The 23,280-nt window shown below is 44.0% G+C and overlaps 1 protein-coding gene across 2 annotated transcripts in view; it reads right to left on the bottom strand.

Moving 5' to 3' along the window:
- Positions 1 to 22,373, bottom strand: part of Sap130 (Sin3A associated protein 130) — a 75,980-nt gene extending 53,607 nt beyond the window's left edge. Inside the window, exons 1-7 of one of the 2 annotated variants that reach the window (XM_051163282.1) lie at positions 22,217 to 22,373; positions 20,568 to 20,688; positions 10,782 to 11,017; positions 9,830 to 9,988; positions 8,896 to 9,007; positions 7,556 to 7,680; positions 5,276 to 5,400 (exon numbers count right to left, since the gene is read on the bottom strand). In XM_051163282.1, coding sequence (XP_051019239.1) covers positions 5,276 to 5,400; positions 7,556 to 7,680; positions 8,896 to 9,007; positions 9,830 to 9,988; positions 10,782 to 11,017; positions 20,568 to 20,682 — 872 coding nt within the window. In that variant the 5' untranslated portion in view covers positions 20,683 to 20,688; positions 22,217 to 22,373. Of the gene's footprint in view, positions 1 to 5,275; positions 5,401 to 7,555; positions 7,681 to 8,895; positions 9,008 to 9,829; positions 9,989 to 10,781; positions 11,018 to 20,567; positions 20,689 to 21,149; positions 21,460 to 22,216 lie in introns of those variants that run through there. The other variant, XM_051163281.1, reaches the window with a different exon arrangement.
- Between the last annotated feature and the right edge of the window lie 907 nt (positions 22,374 to 23,280).

The raw sequence follows: 23,280 nt of genomic DNA, 5'->3' as shown, positions 1-23,280 counted from the left end.
CACACACTTTTCTTTTTTTAAATCTAAGAAAGGAAAAACCCATAATATATATTTCATCTGAGAATCTTGGTTCACAGAAAAGGCTCCAAAGGAATGCCACCCTAGAAGCAATGAGCCCCCTTAGAATCTAGTCCTTAGCTTTGGAACACCACTTTGCACTAGAGCACAGCATGTCTGGGGGAACTGCTATTTTCAAAAGCAGAGAAGCAGAGAGAGTGAGAGTGAGTCTGTGATATTACATATGCAAAAGAAGTACTCAAAGACTAATAGTTAGCAAGGAGACAGTAGGGAAAGCACAAGAGGCCAGAGAGCAGCGCAGAGGAGCCAACTTCTGGAACAAATGGGAGGAAAGGATGTGTTGGGGATTTTAAGACACAGTGATCTATGTAACACCATTCAGGCCTCGGTGGAAGCCTGCTCTACCAAAGCATTCAGTCATGAAGAAAGGCCATCCAGGTAGAAACTGCTCTGTAACTTGCTAAGCTCTCTAATATTTTATTATTAAATAATAAAGTGGTCAGCTTTTCCCCTCCCTCATGGTGGAGGGAATCAAGTCTTTGTCTGTTGTGAGATAGGGCCTAACTACACAGCTCAGTTGGCTTCAAACATATTATATGACCTAAGTGGGTTCTGAAATTACTATCCTGCTTTGGCCCCAACCGCTTTGTGCTGCTGAGATGAGAGGTGGCTGTGAAGCAGGCTCTGGACTAGTCCCAAAGGCTAGAAGCCAAGGATACAGGGCTAAACTAGGTATTGCAATAAGGGTCCATGGAGTCCCACAGAGAATGTGCTGCGACCCAGGGCAGCGACGCTGTCCCATTCTGAGTGGTCCATCTTCAGTGGCAGGATAAAAGTAGTGGCTAAGAAAACTACCAGAGGACAACGGGTCTTTCAGAAATTTCCTCTTACCTCAGTGTATTGCTTTAGCTATAAAAAGAACAAATTACAAATGGTTCATTTAGAATAAAGTTAAATCAAAGGTGAAAACTCAAAGCCAGACATAGTAGCTCACATCTAAAATCCTTGCAGCTCAAAGGCTAAAGCACAGGGACTGCTCAGAGTTCCAGGCTAGCAAAGGAGCATAATAAATTCCAGACCAGTCTGTAGGCTACAGAATGAGGAGCGAGGGGTGGGGACAAGGTCAGAGGGGTGTGTACGTGCGTGCGTGCGTGCGTGTGCGTGCGTGCGTGCGTGCGTGCGTGCGTGCGTTATCAGAAGGAAAGCACGATCTACTGAAAGATGGTAGAGAATGAAAATGGCAAAGGTAGAAAGCGAGGAAGCACACCATCTTCTGGCACGTGAAGATTGTGTCGTGAACTTTAAAACTCATGGAAGTAACTGCATCTACGAAATGAAAACAAAACAAAGACATGCTCACAGGAAGAAGACAAACAAAACCGATTACTAGAGGTCAAGACAGAAGTTCAGCTATTTCAGGAATGATGACACATTAAGAGGTCAGCCTGGGAATCCGTGCTGTACGGAATACAGTAGGGAGTAAAGATTGGTTCTGCTCGGGATGGGCCGAGCCATAAGAATCACTTGTGCCCGGAAGTTTGAGATCAGCCTGGGCAACACAGCAAAACTCTATCTCAAACAAAAAGAGGAGGCCAGGATAGCGATCAATACCTTTATTCCCAGCCCTCGGGAGGCAGGGGCAGGGACCTTTGTGAATTTCAGGCTCGCCAAAGCTACAAAGTGAGACCTGGTCTGAAAGAACCAAACAAAAACAAAAACAGAATCATGGGCTTGACTTAAAGAGAAAAAGTATTTAAAAAGAACCAACATATAGATAATTGGATACCACTTCCTACATAAAATAGAATAGAAATACGGAAAGAATTCAAGAAAACTTTTCCTCCCTCCAAGATGATTTTTCTGTATAGCCCTGGCTGTCCTGGAACTCACTCTGTAGTCAAGATTGGCCTCAAACTCAGAGACACTCCCACTTCTGCCTCTGGGATTAAAGGCGCGCATCACCATGCCTGACTACAAAACTTTTCCTTTCTTTTTTTAAATACCACTGTATGTTACAATTGAAAATGAACTGTATGTAACCATCACTACAAAGCACGTCCTGGGAATGGGTGCTGGTGCTCAGTGGTAGAATATCCAGCCTTGTTTGGAATTTATACTCCCTTCAGTCTAGATGGATGCTTGCTCTCCCCTGAGAACACTCCTCCTCAGGCCTCTCTAGACGCAGCACTTGCTCTCTGTACACTATGTGCTAGTGTCAGGCAACAGCAACGAACGAGGCCTGAGACACGCTGGCTCCTAGTCAAGAACGTCTGCTGAGAACTGCACTTCTTGACTGGACATACAAAGTTTTGTGCTTTTACAGAAACGTACTGGTTTAATTACAAAAAACCGAAGATTTTTAAGTACTTTCTTCCCATTCCTTAGCATCTGAGCATCAAATTAGGACGCCTCTTTAGTATTAATTTGTTAAGAGTGCTTGCCTTGAAAATTGCAGTTTGATGCCGGGCGTGGTGGTGCACGCCTTTAATCCCAGCACTCAGGAGGCAGAGGCAGGTGGATCTTTGTTGAGTTCGGGGCCAGCCTGGTCTACAAGTGAGTCCAGGACAGCCAAAGCTACACAGAGAAACCCTGTCTCAAAAAACCAAAAAAAAAAAAAAAGAAAAAAAAAAAAAAAGAAAGAAAATTGCAGTTTGATAACCTTAAGACGTGACAAAAGGGATTATATAATATTAAAGAGCTTCTACACAGCACACAGAACAGGGGGTGGGAGGAATTTTTGCCAGCTGTACTTTAGACATAGTGCTAATACATAAGGAACTACAAATAGCAAACAGCAAACAAAATGAAACTTCCAATCTATAAATGGGTCAACGAACTGAACAGATAGTTCTCAAAAGAAGAAACACAAATGGCTATCAAAGAAATACAAGTTAAGGCTCTGGAGATCCCATTCCACTCGAGTCATAACGATTATCTTCAAGAAAACAAATGGACCAGCAAGAGAGCTCAGGGGTAAATGTGCTTGCTGCTAAGCCTCACGCCCTGAATTCCATATCTGGGACCTACACAGTGGAAGGAGACAGTAGACTCCCAAGAGCTGTTCTGACTTCCTCATGTGTACCTTGGCACACACACACAGCCACATAAATACACAGAACAAGTAAATAAAATGTAATCTATATATGAAAGAAAATATGTAAATGCTGATGAGGATGTGAGTAAAGAGGAACCCACATTCACTGCAGATGGATGTATAAACTGGAATAATGGGGAGTAGAGGCTTCTCGAAAAACTAAAAATACTACCACCATAAGACCCAGCTAAACCCCTCCCGGCATATTCCCAAGACATCGTCCCTATTCTACCACAGAGATACTTGCATACCCATGTTTATTACTGCTCTACTCAGCGATAGCAAGGAAGAGTCAGCTTAGATGCCCATCCACAGATAAATGTGTAATGAAAAGGTGATACATATATGCATGGACGGTGGTGGCGCACGCCTTTAATCCCAGCACTTGGGAGGCAGAGGCAGGTGGATCTCTGAGTTCGAGGCCAGCCTGGTCTACAGAGCGAATTAAAAAGAAAAAGTAATTTCTAAGACATTGGATGGATCTGGAAATTATTAAGTGAGGCAACCTGGACTCAAATGACAGGTACATTATCAATTGCAGACCCTTGATTTTCATTCTTGTATATACACATGTGGGCGATGAGTATAGATCCGAAAACTAGAGTAAGTGAAGGCAATTGATACATGCAATTCAGTGTGAAAAAGGAAACTAACCGGGATGGATGAGTACACGATGTGGCAAGAGGACGGGAGGACCGGGGAGCAGAGCAGAGGAAAATCACCACCATGAAATTAGGGGCGAGGGAGATCATCCTGTGTGAGAGCACATGCTGTGCAACCACGGGAAGCTCTCTGAACCCTCAGACTACAGAACAGCAGGGGTAGCCCAACCATTCAGAGCCCTGGGCTCTTACATTGAGATGAGAGACTGAGGCAGGGGACTTCCTTGAAGAGCATGGGCCAGCTAGTCTGGTATATGCTGAGAGAGAGAAAAAAAGAGACCTGTCTGAAACAAGGTAGAAGGTTAGGGCAGACACTGAGGTTGTCCTCTGAGCTCCACATGTGCTGTGGTGGACGCTCATCCACTCATTCACAAATGTGCATGTGCACACACACATACATTGTGTATGGAAAAGCCTTAAGGAAATCTATTACCTTGTCTATTAATTTTTTAAAAAGGGCTGGAGAGGCAGATGGCTCAGCAGATGCAAACGCTGCCTGCTCTTGCAAAGGTTCAGTTCCCAGGACCCACATGGTCACTCACAGCCATGTGCAGCACCAGTCCCAGGGAATCCAATGCCATCTCCTGACCACAGCAAGCAGCAGGCATGCATGTAGTGCACATACACACATGTAGGCAAGACAGTCACGCCCATCAAACAAACAAAACAAAAAATTCAAAGAACAACAACAACAACAAAAACATAAAAAATTGCTGTTTGAGTTCCTGATTTCAATTTCAGAATACAAATTACTAAATGAGTTACGGCTATAAATTATGGGGTTAGAATAGAATTTCCAATAATTTTGCAAATGGCCCTAAATATACTTATGCCATTCTGTAGTACTTACTATGTAAAGAGGCTCTCTCAACAATGACAACTATAAAATCAAAGCATGACAAAAGTCTGAAAAGTGCTCAAGATGCTCTGTGTCAGGTAAAGCGGTACTGAGCCAAGATTTAATTCCCTATGTAAAAAGAAATAGCAAATCCATCTCATTACTATGGAAACTTACATCTTTAGTAAATGGTAAAAATTTTATGTACATACTAAAGAACTGTTTGGAAGCACATTTCACTTTTTTAAAGATGTAATTTTATTGTGTGTGGGTCCTTGAGGGCCAGAAGAGGGCATTAGGTCTCTGAGCTGGAGTCACAGGTGGTTGTGGACTGTCGAATGTGAGTGCTGGGAACTACACTGAGGTCCTCTGAAAGAGCAGCAAGTGATTGATTCATTCATTAATTCATTCACTCATTAATTCACTCCCTCCCTCATTCATTTTCAACAAGTACTCTTAATTGCTGAACTATTTCTCCAGTACCTTAAAATATGTTTAAGATTCATTATCGGTGAATGTTTGGTTTGTGTATTTATTTTATAAACCTATATATCCAGGGTCATGTGAAATTTCTTTGGTGAGAAATGTTTAAGAAGCTTCGATCTAGAGCACCATTTTAACTACAGAGTTAAACGAGGGAGAGATGGCAGAGGGTCCCTGTACCTTAGCGCCGAGTCAGCAGCGTGTGCTGCAGTCGTGGTGATGACAGGAGACTGAGCTCTGGTGGCTGAGACTGTAGCTACCACAGCAGGAGGGATCGTACTGGAGGTGGTCACAGGTGGACGAGACTATAGAGGAGAGAAAAAAAAATACTTCACTTAGAGCAGAAGGCAATATAAAATATGGCAAACCAAACGCTAAAGCTCAGCTTTGAAATGTAAGCCTCCAGGTGAGTATGCCTGCTCCAGAACAGAGGCAGTCCTCACTCTCCTCATTTTTTTCTAGAGCGGAACCACAAAACCTGCCATGAGCTGTTCTGTATGCTTATAGCCTTAGCACCTGAGAGGCTGACACAGGGGGACTGGGAGCTTAAGCCAAGCCTGGGCTACCTAAACTAACTCAAAAACAAACAACAACAAAAACAAAGCAAAACAAACAAATAAAAGAAACAAGGGTTGGGGGCGGGGAGGGGGCGGGAAGAAGAGCAAACAGGACACATGCAGTTGAGGGGAAGAACGCATGACTAGCATATACAAGGCTCTGGCTTCAATTCCCAGCACTGCTGAAAAGGCAGGAAAATTCCCAGTTCATATGACATGGTGGTACAAGTCTTTAGTCCCAGCTCTCAGAAAGCAGAGTGGATATTTGTGAGTCTGAGGCTAGCCTGATCTACACAGAGGATTCTAGGCCAGCCAGGGCTGCATGCTCAGACTGCCTCAACACAAACAAACCCTGCTATCTTGTTTAGACAGCCCATGACTCTTTAATAAAACTAGAGTGAAGGTCCTGCCCTAGTCTCAGCAGTAATTGGGATTTAACTGTTTGGCCCGGCATTCCCATGGCTTACTGTGGTGCTGAGTGGGCATCTAAAACCTCACACCCAAGCGCCTTGCACAGAGGGCCTGTGAGGCTACTGGCTAGAGTTGCTGGCTCTCACGCCAAATCAGGATACAAAAGGCAAACAGGATGATAGGACTCTGAGCTGGCAAGAGTCAAGGCTCTCAGAGCAGGGATGGAGGGCAAACACAGGGCAGAAGACACCCTTAGGTGTTCATATGTTTTCTCTATTTCCATACAAATATTTACCCTATTATCATACCTGTGTGTTGAATTTCTGGCCCCTTTGCCTTACCTGCAATGTACTCAGATCAGACACGGGCTACCACATTTGTTTTTCGAGACAGGGTCTCTCTATAGGTCTGTCTGGCCTGGATCTCCCAGAGCTCTGCAAGCCTCCGTCTCTCAAGTACTGAAATTACCTGAGATTTCAGTACTCTCTACACAGGCCTTATTTGCTTTTTAAGAGAAGCTAATTTGCAAATATTACCTTTTTTTTTTTTTGACCCCTGAAAGTACTAGAATTTCCATCTTCTCTATGTAACTAAGCTAAATGCATCTTTCAAAAATTACTTGATCATATGCTACAGGGTCTCCACTATCTACAAAATCAACATCACACTCTACATGCTAGAAATACCACTAAATCTTTTCCCTTTCCTAGGAGATTTTCAAACAATTCTTATTTTATGTGTATGGTGTCTTGCTTGTATGAACGCCTGTGCACTACACACACACAGGGCATGTGGAAGGCAGCAGAGGGCACTGGATCCCCTGGAACTGCAGTTAAGGAAGGTTGCTGGCCACCGTGTGGGCACTGAGAATAGATCTTGACGAGCAGCTAGTGCTCTTAAACACTAAGCCATCTCCTCTGGACTTGTATTTCCTTCTGATACAGAAGTAATAATATAATTCTATTAGTACTGAGACTATAGAAGTCCTTGAGTAAAAGCTGGAATTAAAAGACGTTCAAGTGTAGCTTGGCTACTAGCATGCTTGCCTGGCATGCAAGAGGCCTTGGGTCTGATTCTCAATATGGAAAAAAAAAATGTGTATATGGAAAAAAAAAATGTGTATGTGTACTACCGGAAATGTATTTAGTAGCTGAAGTATCTGCAAGGCATATATTTATTTATATGCATAAAATGTACATAAAAACTTTAGGTGTTTATAGAGTTCTACCCAAGTTTTTAAACACTGTAGCCACCACTGTCTTCCTTGCTACCATTTGTGTCCCTCGTCACTTCTCTAGCAGCAGCTGTCTCACTTGTCACTTTCCCCACAAATTCTTATCCCTGCTTTACACCTGCACCACTCAATGGGCATCCTCCAAACTTTTCAGGGCCTTGAAGCACAACCGAGGGCAGCAGCTGGGGTCATGACCTCCCTCAGTGTCTGGTACAGCACTGCAGGCACGCAGGCTGAGCAGCCCTGACTCCAACATGCCTGGATTGGCTGGTGTATGAGGTGCTGCACCGCTGGCTGGGCTGTAGCAGCATTTGGCAACTGGGAAGTTGGCCTCAGGACCGTGGTTACTTTAGAGCTGGACATCACAGCAGCAGCTGCTGCACCTGAAAAGAAAACAACTCTCAGTACGGTCTACCAACACAGTGCTTAACGAGATTCCCAGTTATACTCCCTAGGAAAGGCACTGCCTGCAAAACCTGGGCAGCATGTGGAGACTGCTCCAGTATACTAACTACGCACCCTTCGCATTTTATCACAAGGAAAAGGTGTATGCAAGGGCTGAGCTACCAAGTTTTGTTTCGAAGTTTGTTTAAATGCATTTTCATTGATTTATTTATTTATTTATTTATTTTTGGGTTTTCGAGACAGGGTTTCTCTGTGTAGCCTTGGCTGTCCTAGACTCACTTTGTAGACCAGGCTGGCCTTGAACTCTCATCAACCTGCCTGCCTCTGCCTTCCAAGTGCTGGGATTAAAGGCATGCGCCACCATGCCCGGCTTATATGCATTTTAAAATTGCAATTAGCAAGTACAAAAGTAACACTTTGGTTTGGTGCCATAAGAGCAGCACAGTACAGTGCCAAAGCCTAAACACATTCATCACCACGACACGTCGTCACCTTCTCATGCTCCTTTGTTCCTTAAGTGCAGATATAAGGCAGGTGGGGTCTTAGCATTGCCATTAAGGTAGTTTTGATACTACAGACCCATAAGAGTCACTGAATGACATGCTGGGAACTGCTGGGTTATGGCAGGACTGAGTAAACCTGGTTTTGTTTATTAGCTTGATTTTTTTCCCCCAACAATTTCCACCTGGTTTACATTCTAATGGAAAGTTATAATTCCTAAAAATTATTACAACTTATTTTAACTTACTTATAAGAATAAGTCAATCTTATTCCAATGGATATTAAAAATTAAATAAGCATTATTATAAACTTAAAAAATATTTTAAACCATGAATGGTACAAACCTGTAATCATAGCAATTGGAATGCAGACAGAGGCAGGACAATTACTTTGAGTTCAAGGCCAGCATGCTATTAAGTTCCAGGCACATCAGGGCTACACAGCAAGACCCTGTGACAAACACAACACACCCAGCCAGGGGAGGTGTTGGGTGCCTGTCAGCAGCTCTTAGGATCTACTGCAACTCTAAGAAGCACATAACAGGCCACATTAGAAATCCGTATCACTGCAGGTTTATCTCCACAGCTCTGTGACTTTAGGCTGACTGTGCACACATTCGCTCACCCTACCCTCTGGCACGTGTGCATCTGCTATTGTATTTCCAGAATAAGAGAAACATGTGCAATTGTTACCTCGAGGTAAGTGGGACGCTCCAATGTGAAGAGGGGGCCCGGGAGCATTGCTGCGGATAATGGACATCTGCACATTGGTGGTCATGATGTGATGCAGGTTACTGGGATGTCCCTGGAACAATCAGGATAGAACATAATTTTCACAAGGATGGTCTTAGCCATTCATTTCCTGTAGAAAGTCAGTGTCCTTCAAATTGGATCAGATTGTTTTTCAGGTTCTTTTCCTTCCCTTTTTGCTGTTCTGGTGATTTCCAGGCCAAGATATATATGATTCAAGGGCTGTACACTGGTCTACACTCTTGAATCAGCCCTTTCCTTTTGGATACTGAGTATCATCTCCAACTGTAATACCCTGAGCATACTCAATCTCAACTGTCAGGCAGCGAGCATCCCACAGGAAAGGGGTTCTGAGAGCACCTCAGTATCGATTTCTCATCTCCTGAATTATAATAATACAAGCATGTCAGCAGTATACTTCAACAGGCCCAACTAGTTACTAGACCCCAGGGAAAGGTGAGACAGCAGCAGCAGACCGTCTTATTCTTAGTAGCTCACATCTGCAACATCAGTTTTTTCACACTTGTTTTCTCTTTCCATTACCTGATACACACGTACTATCCTCCAAGAAAACCTAGGACACGTCCAGCAACACTGTGGGGGTGTTCCTGACCATCAGTCCTGTCTCCCTCTAACCAAGCACATGGACGGCTCATGACTGTAGCGCCTGGCAATGATATGTGCTCAGCAGACATAGCCTACCCAATAAGCAGCCTGGGTTTTACTCCTTCAGTGTCACTATCCCTCTATGGTTATCAGTAACCACTTAATTATTTAGGGCACTGCCTACTACATTCCTGAGTTAAAGTAAACACATAGTGATCAACAGTTTGGCACTGCAGTTAGAAAACTAACAAATGAGGAGGAAAAAAGTAACCTGTTGTCCACTGATTGTTGCCACAGGAATGGCGGAAGCTTGAGGGATGCTGCTCTCCATAGTAACAGTAACCTGTCCTGGAACTTTCGGGGGAAGTGACATGGTAGAAGGGGGAGCAGGAGCAATGGGACGGCTAGGCATGGTGGGCTTCGTGGGTGGCTGCAAACAGAAAACCACAGGAGACATGTCAGTAGCTTTGCTCGAGTGATGCACACTTTGCTTTAAAAGTCCAGCCTGGAGAGGGCATACAGAATGAGACAGGTACAACATGGTTCACCTGTCAGCATCACAGCTTTGCTGCAGAACTACCGGCATTTTGTAGTACAGAGGACGGAATGTACAAGCATGGCTAAATGTCCTACTTGGAGCCACATGGAAAGTACACAGCAGAACTGGGGACTAAAGCCCAGGTTTGCACAGCTCCCACTATATGCCTTGCCTTCTACCCAATCCTGCCTCGCACGTTTGCACAGAAGTAAACACAACTCTCAGTAACTAAAGCATTAACCCAAGTAACACACATTGCAACATGCTCAGGTACCCGCCCCCCGTAAGCGGAACAATCACCAACATCACATTATCTAGCAGCCACGTATGGCTCACTCCTGTAATCCCAGCAACCAGGAGATAGAACCAAGAGGACCGGCACAAGTTTGAGGCTAGCTTGGCCTCATAGGGAGTTTCCAGTCCAGCTTAGACTATAGTGTAAATTTTGTTTCAAAACAAATAAACTGATAAAAATGCAACAATTAAAAGAGTAACAGAGAAGTGCCTGGTGCCCGGGGCAGTCTCATCACTGAAGAACAGCAAACCTCTACAGGGAACACTCAAGTGAGAGCCAGAGGGGAAAAGTTGAAGGAAGCATGTTAGGACACAACCTAAGATTCTGGTAGCTTTGCTACACGTGTGAGCTGTCTTCAGTGGTTCAGTGTGAAACTTTAAATTCTGTTACCTTCATAAGTCCTTCTGTAAAAGAGAGTGGTACTGCTGGTGTCAGGTGCGCTGGTGGGGCTGTCACTGCAACAGGAGTGGCTGAGGCGACGGCATGGTGTGCAGGCAGCATCTGTACCTGTGGATAGGGCCTTACCACGACCGGCTCCTGCTTCTCTTCCCGGGGTGGCAGGGAGCTGCTTGGGCCCACATGTTCCCTGGCACCAACATCAGCATCTCGGCCAGACTCATCGTTAACTAGTGAAGATATTAAAATGCAAAAGGAATATTACAGTTCTTTCTAAGGTTAATCAATACAACACAGAGCAGGATGAAATAGCGACCAATTCCTTGTGATTCTGTTTTCTTCATGCTACTGCAGTCCAGACAGGCCTCTAATTTGTGATCCTCCAGTCTTACTCAGCCTCCAGAGCGCTGGGACTACATGTATCTATCATGACCAGCTCTCATGTAAGGCTTTTAGAGAGCCTGGCTAACTTGGAACTCTCATTATAGAGACCCAACTAAACCCAGACTTGCAGCAATCCTTCTGCCTCTGCACTCCAACTGCCGGGATTATGAGTGTGCCCCACGACTGACACGTAAGTCTTTCTCTCCTTTTTTAATAAGTGCTTTTACTTGCATGTACTGCACGCATGTGTTGTGTGCCTGGTGCCTCTGGAAGCCAGAAGAGGGCTTCGGACATTCTGGAACTGGAGTTAAAGATGTTGTGAGCCAAACCCAGGTACGTGCAGAAGCAGCAAGTACTCTGAACTACTGAGCCATCACTCCAGCAACTTGTAGGCTTGTCCTGATGGCCAGTGGAGCCAAGAGTCAGGAATGTGGGAATATGAACACAGGGTCCTGACAGTGAAAATAAGTGCAAACAGTAGCTGGAGAGAGGGCTCAGTGAGGAAAGAGAAAAAGACTTGCTGGCAAGCCTGCCTGCCTGAGTTTGATCTAGCACCTACATAGTAGGAGAGAGACAACACCTGCAAGTTTTCCTCTGACTTGCACACATGCATGCACACAGATACACAAAATTAAAACAAAAAACTCTAGTTAAAAGTACACTATAGGGTACAGCTTCATTTATAATGGCTTGCTTGTTTTTTGAGAGAATGTCTAACTTTGTAGGTCAGATTGACTTGTGAGCCTCCTGCCTCAGCCTTCTAAGTGTTGAGACTGCAAGTATGCAACACCATGCCTAGCAAAAGTTATAAAAAACTGACATTGAAAAGATATGTTTAGAGCCAGGTGTGGTGGCGTACGCCTTTGATCCCAGCACTCAGGAGGAAGAGGTAGGCGGATCTCTGTGAGTTCGAGGTTAGCCTGGTCTACAAAGAGAGTTCCAGGACAGTCAAAGATACACGAGAAACTCTGTCTCAAATGCCGCGCCCCCCAAAAAGATATGTTTAACCTTCAATCTATAAGAGTTCCCTGCCTAAAGATATGCTGGTACAGCAGTCGCACAAAGCTGTGGGAGTAACCAACCAATATCTGATCTGCGTTATCTGTGAGATGGAACCCACACCTGATACTGCTTGGGTGGCTGAGAACCTGTGACTAGATAGTCCAGGGACTAGGGGAAAACAAAATACTATTGTTCTGCTAAAGGAACATAGCAATAAAATGACTCCTAATGACATTTTGCTAATACTTATAGATCAGTGCCTTGCTCAGCCATTATCAGAACAGCTGCCTCCTGCAGTAGACAGGAACAAATAGAGACCCACAGCCAGGCAGTATGCAGAACGAGAGACCTTGCAGCACTCAATCCTAAATTGGTTGAATCCATCAAATCTCTCTCCTCAGGGCTCATGGAACCCTGTGGAAGAGGAGGCAGAAAAAGTGTAAGAGCCATACTGGATGAAGGACACCAAGGAACCAAGGCCTTTGAGACACAACAGGGTTGGCACACATAGGAACTCACAAAGACTGTGGCAGGCACATGCACAGATATAGGCTCCTACAGCTGAAAGAAGTGAACAAATGCCCCCCCGCCACAACCCAGAAGCTGTCTCCAGATGATAGCTACGTGCAAATGAAAAATTAATTTTTTCTAAGGGAGTGTCACTGGGGAAACAAAACACTCTTAAGGAGAGGCTGCATGCCCATCAGTAGATGGCCAATATAAATGAGAACTCAACAGCATCTTTAGAGGTTGTCTCGTAAATGGTAAGTGTCAGGGCTTTTCCCCATCTACCATGAGCTCTGAATATTATCGTTGACAGACATGAATTTTTTCCTACAAAAGATTCAAATCTGCTTTCTAAAAATGTTTTGTTAAATATAAATTATTCTATTGACAGACATGAATTTTTTCCTACAAAAGATTCAAATCTGCTTTCTAAAAATGTTTTGTTAAATATAAATTATTCTGTTGATAAGATTGATAATTCAATATTAAAGATGAACTTAACTAAAAAAAGATATGTTTAAGTCAACATTCTGTAATAAACAAAGCTTTCCATCTTCAAGAGAAGCTCTAAGACACAGGATGTTTTAATGGGAGGTGAAACATTGCACTCTGCATCTTAAATAAGAGCAGGAAGTAAGCAACTCAAAGGTTTCAGGAAGTCCCTGGAACTGACCAGATTCACAGGCCCTTACTCCTTGAGCACATATGTATTGTAAGGATTGCCAAGAGGCTCTCTCAGAGTAGCTAAGCCACCTGACACAGGCAGAACAGCCAGGCTGTCTAGAAAGGACACTCTCCAACCTGTTGGATTGTTGGTAAGTTGTGCAGTGTGCTCCAGTTTCCAGCTTTTGTGAGTGACAGCTCATCCATCACACCATGCTGAGGTGGGTTTTGGTGCTGTAGCTCTGTCTTTGAGTCATTTCTGTTCCTCTAAGTAACTCCTCACCCACATTTCTATAATTAACCCCAATAAACTCATTGATTTAGGGTGGACTTTGATGGTATTTTTACTTTGGCCTTCCAGGGGTTTACTGGATGTGAGTAAATGTTTATTCATGCTTCCCCAGGAACAGTGTCATACAAAAGTCAAGTGAATTCAAGGCTAGCCTCAACAACTTAGTGAAACCTGGACTCAACTATAAAAAGTTAAAAAAAGTTGGGGACATGGCTCAATGGTAAGTAGGTGCCTGCCTGGTATGCATGAACCCCTAGGTTTGATCCCCAGAACCACAGAGGAGGGGGAAGAGGTGAGAAGAAAGGGGAAAGAGAAATAGAGCAAAGAGGAGGGAGAGTTTATATATATATCTCATATATATTATATATTATTTCCCAACATGAAGACTATTCAATTCTCAGGAGTGGAGATAGGGATGAGAAGTAACTGTCCACTGTATTCCCTTTTCCTTTTGAATTTTGGACTCCCTGGACAGATAACTATTGAAAAGTTGAGAAAATGGAAGAATAGCTAATATGGTAGTGCAAGCCTACAATCTAAGCGATTGGGAGGCTAAGACAGGAGGACTGAGGCCAGCCTTGCCTAGCACTGCTCTAGTCACTATCCTCTGAAGACGGAGCTGCAGGAGTTTGAGGCCACTGTAGTCTACTCAGCAAATTCTAGGCAAGCCAGGGTTGCATGGTGATACCCTGTCTCTAATTACATAAAAATTGAAGATCAAATACTAACATAATAAAGGATGATAATTGTGAAAATACTAATTCACATTTGTTTCTTTACCTTTCTTTAGGTTTTTTGAGACAGGCAATCTGGCCTGGAATTTGTTTTATAGCTTAGGCTGACCTTGAACTTGCATCTGTCTGCTTGTCTCCTGAATGTCAAAATTAGAGGTGTACACTGCTTTACTCAACTTCACAAAGTAATACCACGCTTAATTATCACAACATAAAACATTTACGTAAGCAGAAAATTTAGGCTATTTGAAATAAAGATCCTTGAAAATCTACATACCAAATATACTAACAGTTAATGTTTCAATAAAATCTCTGGACACTTCTCACCTCTTTCTAATTGGTGTGGGTTTTTATTTAACTATTTTTCAGCTAATTGTAACCTATATAAAGGCAAGTAACTGTTAATAATATAGTTCAATGAGCTTTCACAAACAGAATTCACCCAATGTACCAACACCCAGTTGAAAACTAACACGCCACTGGCTGCTACTTTGAGCTTTACACAACCAAACACAGCAAACACACCCTCTTTTCCTTCACTTACAGACAGGACCAACACATACTATTGCACAATCCATAAAATTTTCATTTTCTCAATGTCACACCATGCGTAACAGTGTGAATAAGCTACAAGTCATCTATTTAACTCCCAAGAGAAATTTAGGATAGCTTTTAAGCTTTGCTATCATAAGTGGTAGTACTGGATACTGGTGTCGCCTGCATACAAACCGACTGCTGCTAAGTAATACCTGTAATGTATACAGCATCTCCTTAGGGGTGTATAGTATATGCATGTGTGTGCAGATAAGATGCACATTGGTTTGTGCCTTCTAGACCCCAAAGGCTGACAACGGATATCTTTCCTCTACTTCCCACCACCATGTGTTTTGAGACAGGTAGAGCTCACCATGTTGACTAGAGCCCCAGGGATCTGCTTGTTTCAGTCCCCCAAAACTAGCTCTTCACATGGTATGGGGGATCTTCAACTCAGATCATGCTTGCACACCAAACACGCTACACACTGAGTCACCTCCTTAACTCCAACTTACTACATCATTTGTGAACGTATGTGAGATTCTACTGCAGTCTTTTAAGCTCCTGTATTCCTGATGGTTATTTTCCGTTATCCCAAAAGCTTTGCCTAATAAATTCTTCAGGAAAATGCTTCTGAAAGAACATGAGCTAGATGGAATGATTTTTTTTTTAAGGTTTAAAAAAATTATTATTTTAAAATTATGTGTCTGCATGTTCATGTGGAGTGCAGGTGCCCTTGGAGTCCTGAAGGGGGCAGATCCCTGGGGTTGGAGTTAGTTACAGGCAAGTGTGAGTCACCTGAGGTGCGTGCTGGGAACTCAACCTAGGTCCTCTATGAAAGTAGGAAGTACTCTAGGAGAGTCTTCTCTCCAGCTGCAACTGTTTTTTCTACTTCACACATATCTGATTTGAGTCTCCCAGAGCACTCACTCAGAAATGTTACATTTGAGATTTATATAATTACTTGACTGAACTACAACCTAGTGCAGTGGTTTTCAACCTGTGGGTGGCAACCCCTTAAACAACCCTTTCACAGGGACTGCCTAAGAGCATCAGAAAATACATATGTTTTACATTATGATGCATAACGGTAGCAAAATTACAATTATGAAGCAGCAATGAAACAATTTTAGGGTTGGGTCTTACCGCAACATGAGGGACTGTAACAAAGAGTCACAGCATTAGGAAGGTTGAGAACCACTGCAATAGTGTCTATGTGAAAAGAATTCAATGACTGTGTTTAAAAAAAAAAAAAAAAGATTTATTTATTTATTTATTATGTATACAGTGTTCTGTCTGCATGTACACCTGCAGGCCAGAAGAGGGGATCAGATTATATTACAGATGGTTGTGAGCCACCATGTGGTTGTTGGGAATTGAACTAGGACCTTTGGAAGAGCAGGCGGTGCTCTTAACCACTGAGCCATCTCTCCAGCCCAATTCAATGACTTTTTACGGAAACTTTCTCAGCATTCTTGTGAGCAGAATAGCGGTATAAAATATTCATGTTTAATTTTCTATGCAGCTGTCAATGTGCTTTCCAAAGCAACTGTACCATTTTATGTCTCTGTCAGCCGTGTTTGTGGGATCCAGGCATTCCTCATCCTCACAAATCCTTGACACACATACAGCCATTGTAGGGTGACTAGCACTACAATGTTTAGCAATGTTCAACAGGTTTTATATGACCCAAAGTTATTCCATCATCTTTAGTGAAGCATATATCCATCTCTTATCCATTTATAATCAATTACTTTACTAAGGAATAATCTACATATAAAATCCACCAATTCGCCAGACAGTGGTGACGCATGCCTTTAATCCCAGCACTTGGGAAAGGCAGAGGCAGGTGGCTCTCCGTGAGTTCGAGGCCAGCCTGGACTACAGAGTGAGTTCCAGGACAGACAAAGTTGTTACAGAGAAACCCTTTCTTGAAAAACAAAACAAAAATATTTTAAACCAATCAATTCTTTGTGTAAAATAACAACCTCATAGCCTGTAATGTTGTAACCATAACTCAATTACTCATAGAACACAGCACAGTGGTCCATCACTGCTAACTAGTTCATTCATGCTCCTCTGCTACCAACCCCCTCCTCCCTGGACAGTACTGACTGGCTACGTCCGGGGTTCTGCACACAGAGAATCGTGGAGCGTGTGGTTCTTTTCCTCAGTATACCACTGTAGAAAAATCCAGGCATGCTCGTGTACAAGTGTACCAATGTCCCGGAGGGCTTTGGTTTACACAAGAGCAGTCCATTAAGCAGATACAGTGCAATTTGCTTATCTAGTCATCGTCTGATAAGCATTTGAATTTCCCCAGTTTTTGGCTATTAGAAACAAAAATTCTATAAGCATCTGAGACAAATCTTTGGATAAGCATACATTTTCACATTAACACTGAGTTAGGATTGGCCAGTTTTGAGTTAGTATTACTTTTTAAAGATTCTGCCCAACTGTTTTTCAAAGTGGCTATACCACTGAGAGTTCTATTGCTTCATAGTCAGGCCAATGCACGATATTCAGCCATCCTAACTGTAGTTAACATTTTACTGTCCCGAGGATGAGAAATGTTAAGCATCTTTCATGTACTCCTTTCTTTCCTTCTTTATTATGTATACAGTGTTCTGCCTGCACGTACGCCTGCAGGCCAGAAGAGGGCACTAAATCTCATTATAGATGGCTGTAAGCCTAGCTAAATCAATGAATTCCAGGTTCAGAGAGACATTGTCTCAAAAATGAAAGATGGAGAGTGACCAAGGAAGACATTTGGCATTGATTTTGGTACACATACATACACCCACAGAAACACATACATAATGAAAAACTTCACTGTCTATTGCCAGAAGTTAGTTATGTAATGAACTTCTGCACTCATCTTGTAGCCTCTAATTTTACTGATGTCACTTATTCTGACAGCCTTTTCAAAATAAGATTAAGATTTTGGGTATATATTGATCATATTGTTTATGAATAAAGGCCATTTAATTTCTTCTCTTCATTTTCTATTGTTTTCTTTCCTGGTTATCCAAACTGATTTTTCTCTAGTTTAAAAAAAATTAAGAAAATGGACAATTTCTTAAGCTTTTCCAAAGCCCATTTGGTCCATGTAGACTAATTTTTAACCACTATATTAAACTAGAATGTATTAATCACTTCCCACTAGGCATTCATTTATTGTTTCCTCCATAACTTGTACTTACATATATTATTTTATTTTGGGGCGGGGGAGGTTGTTGAGGATCAAACCCAGAGATCTGAGCATTCAAGATAAGCACTGTGCCACTGAGCTACATCCCCAGCCATGTTTCCGTTCACCTTCAACAAAACAGAATCTTGAAGCATTAGCTATTTCTACTTCTTAACGCTGAACATATACTTAAAATTCCTGGCATGCTTAGGACCCCAAATCCTCTCTTGTGAAACAGAGAAATATGTAACTATTTAGGTGAAAACTTCCTCTCTTTCCTCAGCCTCCTCTTTCATTGTGACTAGGGTCTCACGTACTCCATGACAGCCTTGGATATGCTATGTAGGAAGGGTTGATCTTGGACTCCTGGCCCTCCTGCCTATGTCTTCTAAGAGCTGGGATTAGAAGCACGTTCCCCCATGTCCCACTTACGTGGGGCTAGGGACGGAACCAGAGCTCCGTCTGCTTGGCAAGCACAACTTCTGAAAAGAGGGAAACTGGGTTTCTGATGGTCGAGGAGCTGTCACATCACGTCGGACTGGTCAATTCTACTCAATACTTTTTGGAGAATAAATTTGATTTACTTAAGGAAATAAAAGGAAAAAATAAGATGAAACATACTGATGTGAAAAATTAAGAGGTAGACTATTAATGCAAAATTTCAAAAACCTATTGTCATGATTTGGGCTGGGCCTTGAAACACGTGGAGAGGAAAGGAGTGCAAAGGCAAACTGTAGAAACTGTCTAGAAAAGTGATTAGTCTTGATTCCTATCAGGACTCACTGCAAAGCTTCAAAGATAATCTTCCTCTCCTTTTTCCATAAGTAACTCTCATTTCTTTCCCTTCAAAAACCAATGTTCTCAGCTCCATCTCTTTTCTTGTCTCATGTGTCGCATGGCCTTGAACGTGCTTGGTAGCCAGCCTTTTGCTACATTGTTTTAAACTGCTTAGCTTTCTTCAATTACCCAAGTGCTAGGAGTACAGCTGTATATCACTACGCCTACCAAGAAATAAAGAACTTGATATGGCCGTACAAGACCTTGACTACAACTTGTGCTATCCATTATAGCAAGGAAATGCATATAAGGGTTCATGAGACACACAGGATCGGAAATATTGTAAAAGATAAAGTTAGCAAAGACATCTAAAAAATGACATCAAGGATGAATCCTCAAGGAGGAAAAATCAGACAAATAAATGAACGTGGAAAGGAAGAAAGGCTGCACCATAGGGAGGAATCCACAGGCCACAGAAACTGGAGACATTATATGCAGGAAAACGAGTACATAGTGTCTAGTGGCAGGCATAGAGCAGCTGAAACTAAAACAGATCTGTAACTGACAAGGTAGCCGGAAGTAGTCAAAGCAATAGAAATGAGCCCAGAACAGTATATAAAGGCCACAGCTCAGTGTTAGATACAATCAGCCAGGCATGGTGGGACAAACTTGGGATCCCAGAACTCTGTTGAGGTAGGAGAATCTTGAGGCCAGCCTGAGCTTCATTGTGTGCCAATGTTGGGGAGTGAGGTGAGAGACAGAGTACAAATAATAACCAAAGATGCTTGAGCCTTTGGCTTGACTGATGAATAAACAGCAGCAACAGCGTTTGCCATAGAGAACGGAAGAGCTGGATGGTGAAGAAGCAGACCAGGAAAAGGTGTTTATTTCTGCTTGCAATATGTATTTAACACAGAGTGAAAACAGAACTTGAAGATTGTTGACAGGCTTTGACAATTCTTTGAGGGTGGAAGGGGTTTATCTGATGTATTTTAAGATGTTTAGTGCTTTAGTTGTGACAGCCACAAGTGGCTCTAGACATTGCCAATTATGGTTATAGGTAATATCACCTATCACTGAGAATCAACCAATCTACAGCACTCAAAGGACATATTACAAATAAAACCCAAGTTCCAAAAATATGTACATATACTTTTCAGCCCTCTTTTCCAGGGCTGGGGAAATAGCATAGTCAATAAAGAGCTTGTCAGTCTTGCCTACTCAGAGTCCCAGTCTCAGTGAGGGACCCTGGATCAAAACACAAGGTGGGCCATTTCTGGGGAAGAATGGTTGAGGTTGACATCTGGCCTTCTCCCCCCACCCCCACACACACACTCACTTTCTTTTTCTTTTCCTAATCTTAAGGTCCTAAGAGGCAAAGCTTCTGTCACACTCACTGTTGGGTTCTCTCGTGCACTATTACCATAACTATACACCAAGAGCTAATTAAATGGTAACATACAAATAACATTTAAAAAATGGTTCTTACAAGCATGATATATTAAAGTTGCACACTTAACCTAGCATATATAAATCATTTTTTAAAAAGAGTGAAAATGCCTTGTTTTAAAAGTGTATCAAAATGTCCTTTCCTCGAGGTCAGTAAACTAGTAATTATGAACAGGATTTTGCTAATTTGAAGTTAGTAACACTCTTGAAACAGTAAGCAATAAAAAAAGAAATATAAAAGTTCTCACCTGTGGCAACTTGGTTTATCAATCCTGCGGAACCACCACTGTTTGTGATCTGTGACGGTGCCTGGCTAAGCCCAGGGGAAGGGGTTCCTAACCTAGGAAACTGCTGAGAACTCATTTCCACCTGCAAAACAAGTCGAATGCCATTACCAGATTCTGAAATGAGAACCAACATTGAGAGATCAATGCATCTTTAGTACTCATGACATCTCTCAGAAATACAAATACAGCTTCATTTATCTAAAGCAGTGAGTTACGATCAGTGGTACAGGCGTCTATTGAGGACTTTTTATGTACTAAGACTAAATTAATAATGACAGCCTTTTTACAAGTGTTGGAGGCTACTATAACCTTCCAAAATACTTACTGATCGCTATACTGGGCGGGGTGGAGGTGTGGGGGTGGGTGGAATACTTAATGTTATAGCAGCCAAATGGTAGTTATTACCATAACTATAGGCTATTTATATACAAATTTATGGAAAACATCATGGCTCTTTTAAAGATTAAGCCTCACACCAAGGTAAATAGAACCTTAATTAGTATGTCATAATGCCCAGCCCCAAGAAAGGATTGGCAATCTTACATTAAGACCCGATGCTTGCGGGATCCTCAGACGCTTTTCCGTAAAGGCCTCCATTTAAGGATTTCCTTTCTTCCTCATCGTGGGCAACCTCCCCCAACCCGAGGCAAGTATAGAATTCGAGACCTTCTCCCTGATCTCTAAAATCGTCTTCCACTTTTTCCTTCGGAATCAGGCTTCACCGATCTCCCCTCTAACCCCATTCCTCCGCCGAGATCCTAGGACACACGTTTTCAGACACCCCGGGTGTCCGGGCTCTGTCTCCCGGGGAAAATGTCCTACGAAGCCCTTTTGGCAAGATAAGCAGTGTGCCTTTTTTATCTGTGGACGCCACGAAGGGCTCGAGGGGCTCCGCAGGCACGGAGGGAACGCGATTCGGAACGCGTCCCGGGGCCCGCCCTCCGTTCAGCCCGCCCGCCACACTCACCCTACGGCCAGCCGCCGCTCCGCTCCTAGTCCTCTTACCACCCAACCTACCCCTGCCTCCCCCGCCTTCCCATTGGCCAGATGCGAGGCGCATCACTCTACCCAGCACCAATCCGCAGCTGCCTGCGCGTTCTGGGCCCGCCCCGCCCTCCCGCCGGCCATCAGCCAATGAGATGCCAGTCTTGCTGGGGGCGGGGAGCAGCCAACACTCCTTGGCTAGACCAATAGCAAGGAAAGACAGGCAAGCCCTGGCAGAAGGGCGGGGATCCGGGAGGCCCCGCCCCGCCAGGGGTCTAAAAGCGGCGGGCGCAGGGCCCGGATGTGGAGAGTCACTTTAAACTGCTCCAGCAGCCAAACTCCCTTAGGCCGTCCTCCCTCCCGCTGACTTCCCTGCGGAGGCCCGCGTCCGCCACACCCCCACGCCCGGGACTGCCCACCCCTCGGGGTTTCTCGCTCTTGCTCGCACCGATCACCCGGAACCTGCCGCCGACTCAGCCTCTCTGCCTTGCTCGCTGAAGAGCTGGAATCAGGACCGCAAGAGCTGGGGCGGCTCTGTCCTTCCCCAGGGACGAGCACCAGGACTGGCCATGCAGTCCCGCCCCCTTGGCTCCTCCCCTCCCTCCCGGTTCTCGTCCTGCCATTACCTGGGCGCGGCCTCGCCGCCTGTAGCTTGCTCCAGTGTGCTCTCCGTTTTTGGAGCTAATGTCCTGGGGCTCAGATCCCGCAGCCACCGCCGGGCCGATAGCACTCTGTCCCCCACCCCTCACTCCAGCGCTGCTGCTTCCGCCGCCGTAACGAGACTTTCGCTTACTGGCTGCGACAAACCCCGCCCCTCTCCCGGACAGCCACTCCTCGTCTGCAGAGAGCAAGACCGCAGTCGGTCCCGCCTCTCGGAGCCCCAGAGGCCCCTCGGAAATGTAGTCCTCCAGCCCTAAGAGGGCGGGGCCTGGGCGACCGGACGCGGGCTTCACGGTCCTTCATAGTCAAGACTAAAGATTGTGCTGCCATTTCTTTGCGGGGCTGAGATGATAAAGGATTCCATGCTTTCGCCTCTGTGGGAAAGCACCCGGTTGCATTTTACCCTAGAGGTGGAGGTACTGCGACGCCTAAAGAGTAAAAGAGGATGGTTGTGGCAGCCCCAGGGGCCCTCCGAATCCACATTCTGCCCCCTCCCCTCGGTGCACATAGGTCTGACTGAATTTTGGCTTCGTGGGATCACTGGAGCGGCTGGCCGAGCACCCGCCTGGATCGGGCTCAGCGCATACATTTGGATAAGGCAGCTCCACTTTCGCTCAAGTCTTCCGGATTACAAAGAGAGGGGTGGGGGTATTGTTTTGCTTGTGGAAGTTTATAGAGTATATCTTTGCCAGAGATGGTGCTAAAAAATGTTTGTCTACTAAGCGGTTACAGACCCTTCCTCCCAGAAGGTCATTTAGAACTCGAATTTTGTGATTTGTTAGAAATAAATGGTCCAGCTGCTTGGCAGGAAGAGAGTAGCTCCTGGCTATCAAAGTCTCAAGTTCCCCGCTTACTTCATGCTGTTTTCTTTTCTCACGCCATCTTTTAATTCTCTGGCTTATGGGAGTAACTGACATACTCCAGCCTGTTCCCTTTTTATTATTTTTTAATTTTTTGGCATTGGTGTTCACTAAAATGGCCAGACTGACCTTGAACTTAAATCTGAAGCCCCATCATGCCTTGACCTTGA

This window comes from Acomys russatus, chromosome 20 (genome assembly GCF_903995435.1).
Source record: "Acomys russatus chromosome 20, mAcoRus1.1, whole genome shotgun sequence".
Lineage (NCBI taxonomy): Eukaryota > Metazoa > Chordata > Mammalia > Rodentia > Muridae > Acomys > Acomys russatus.
This window is presented reverse-complemented; position numbering and strand designations above follow the sequence as displayed.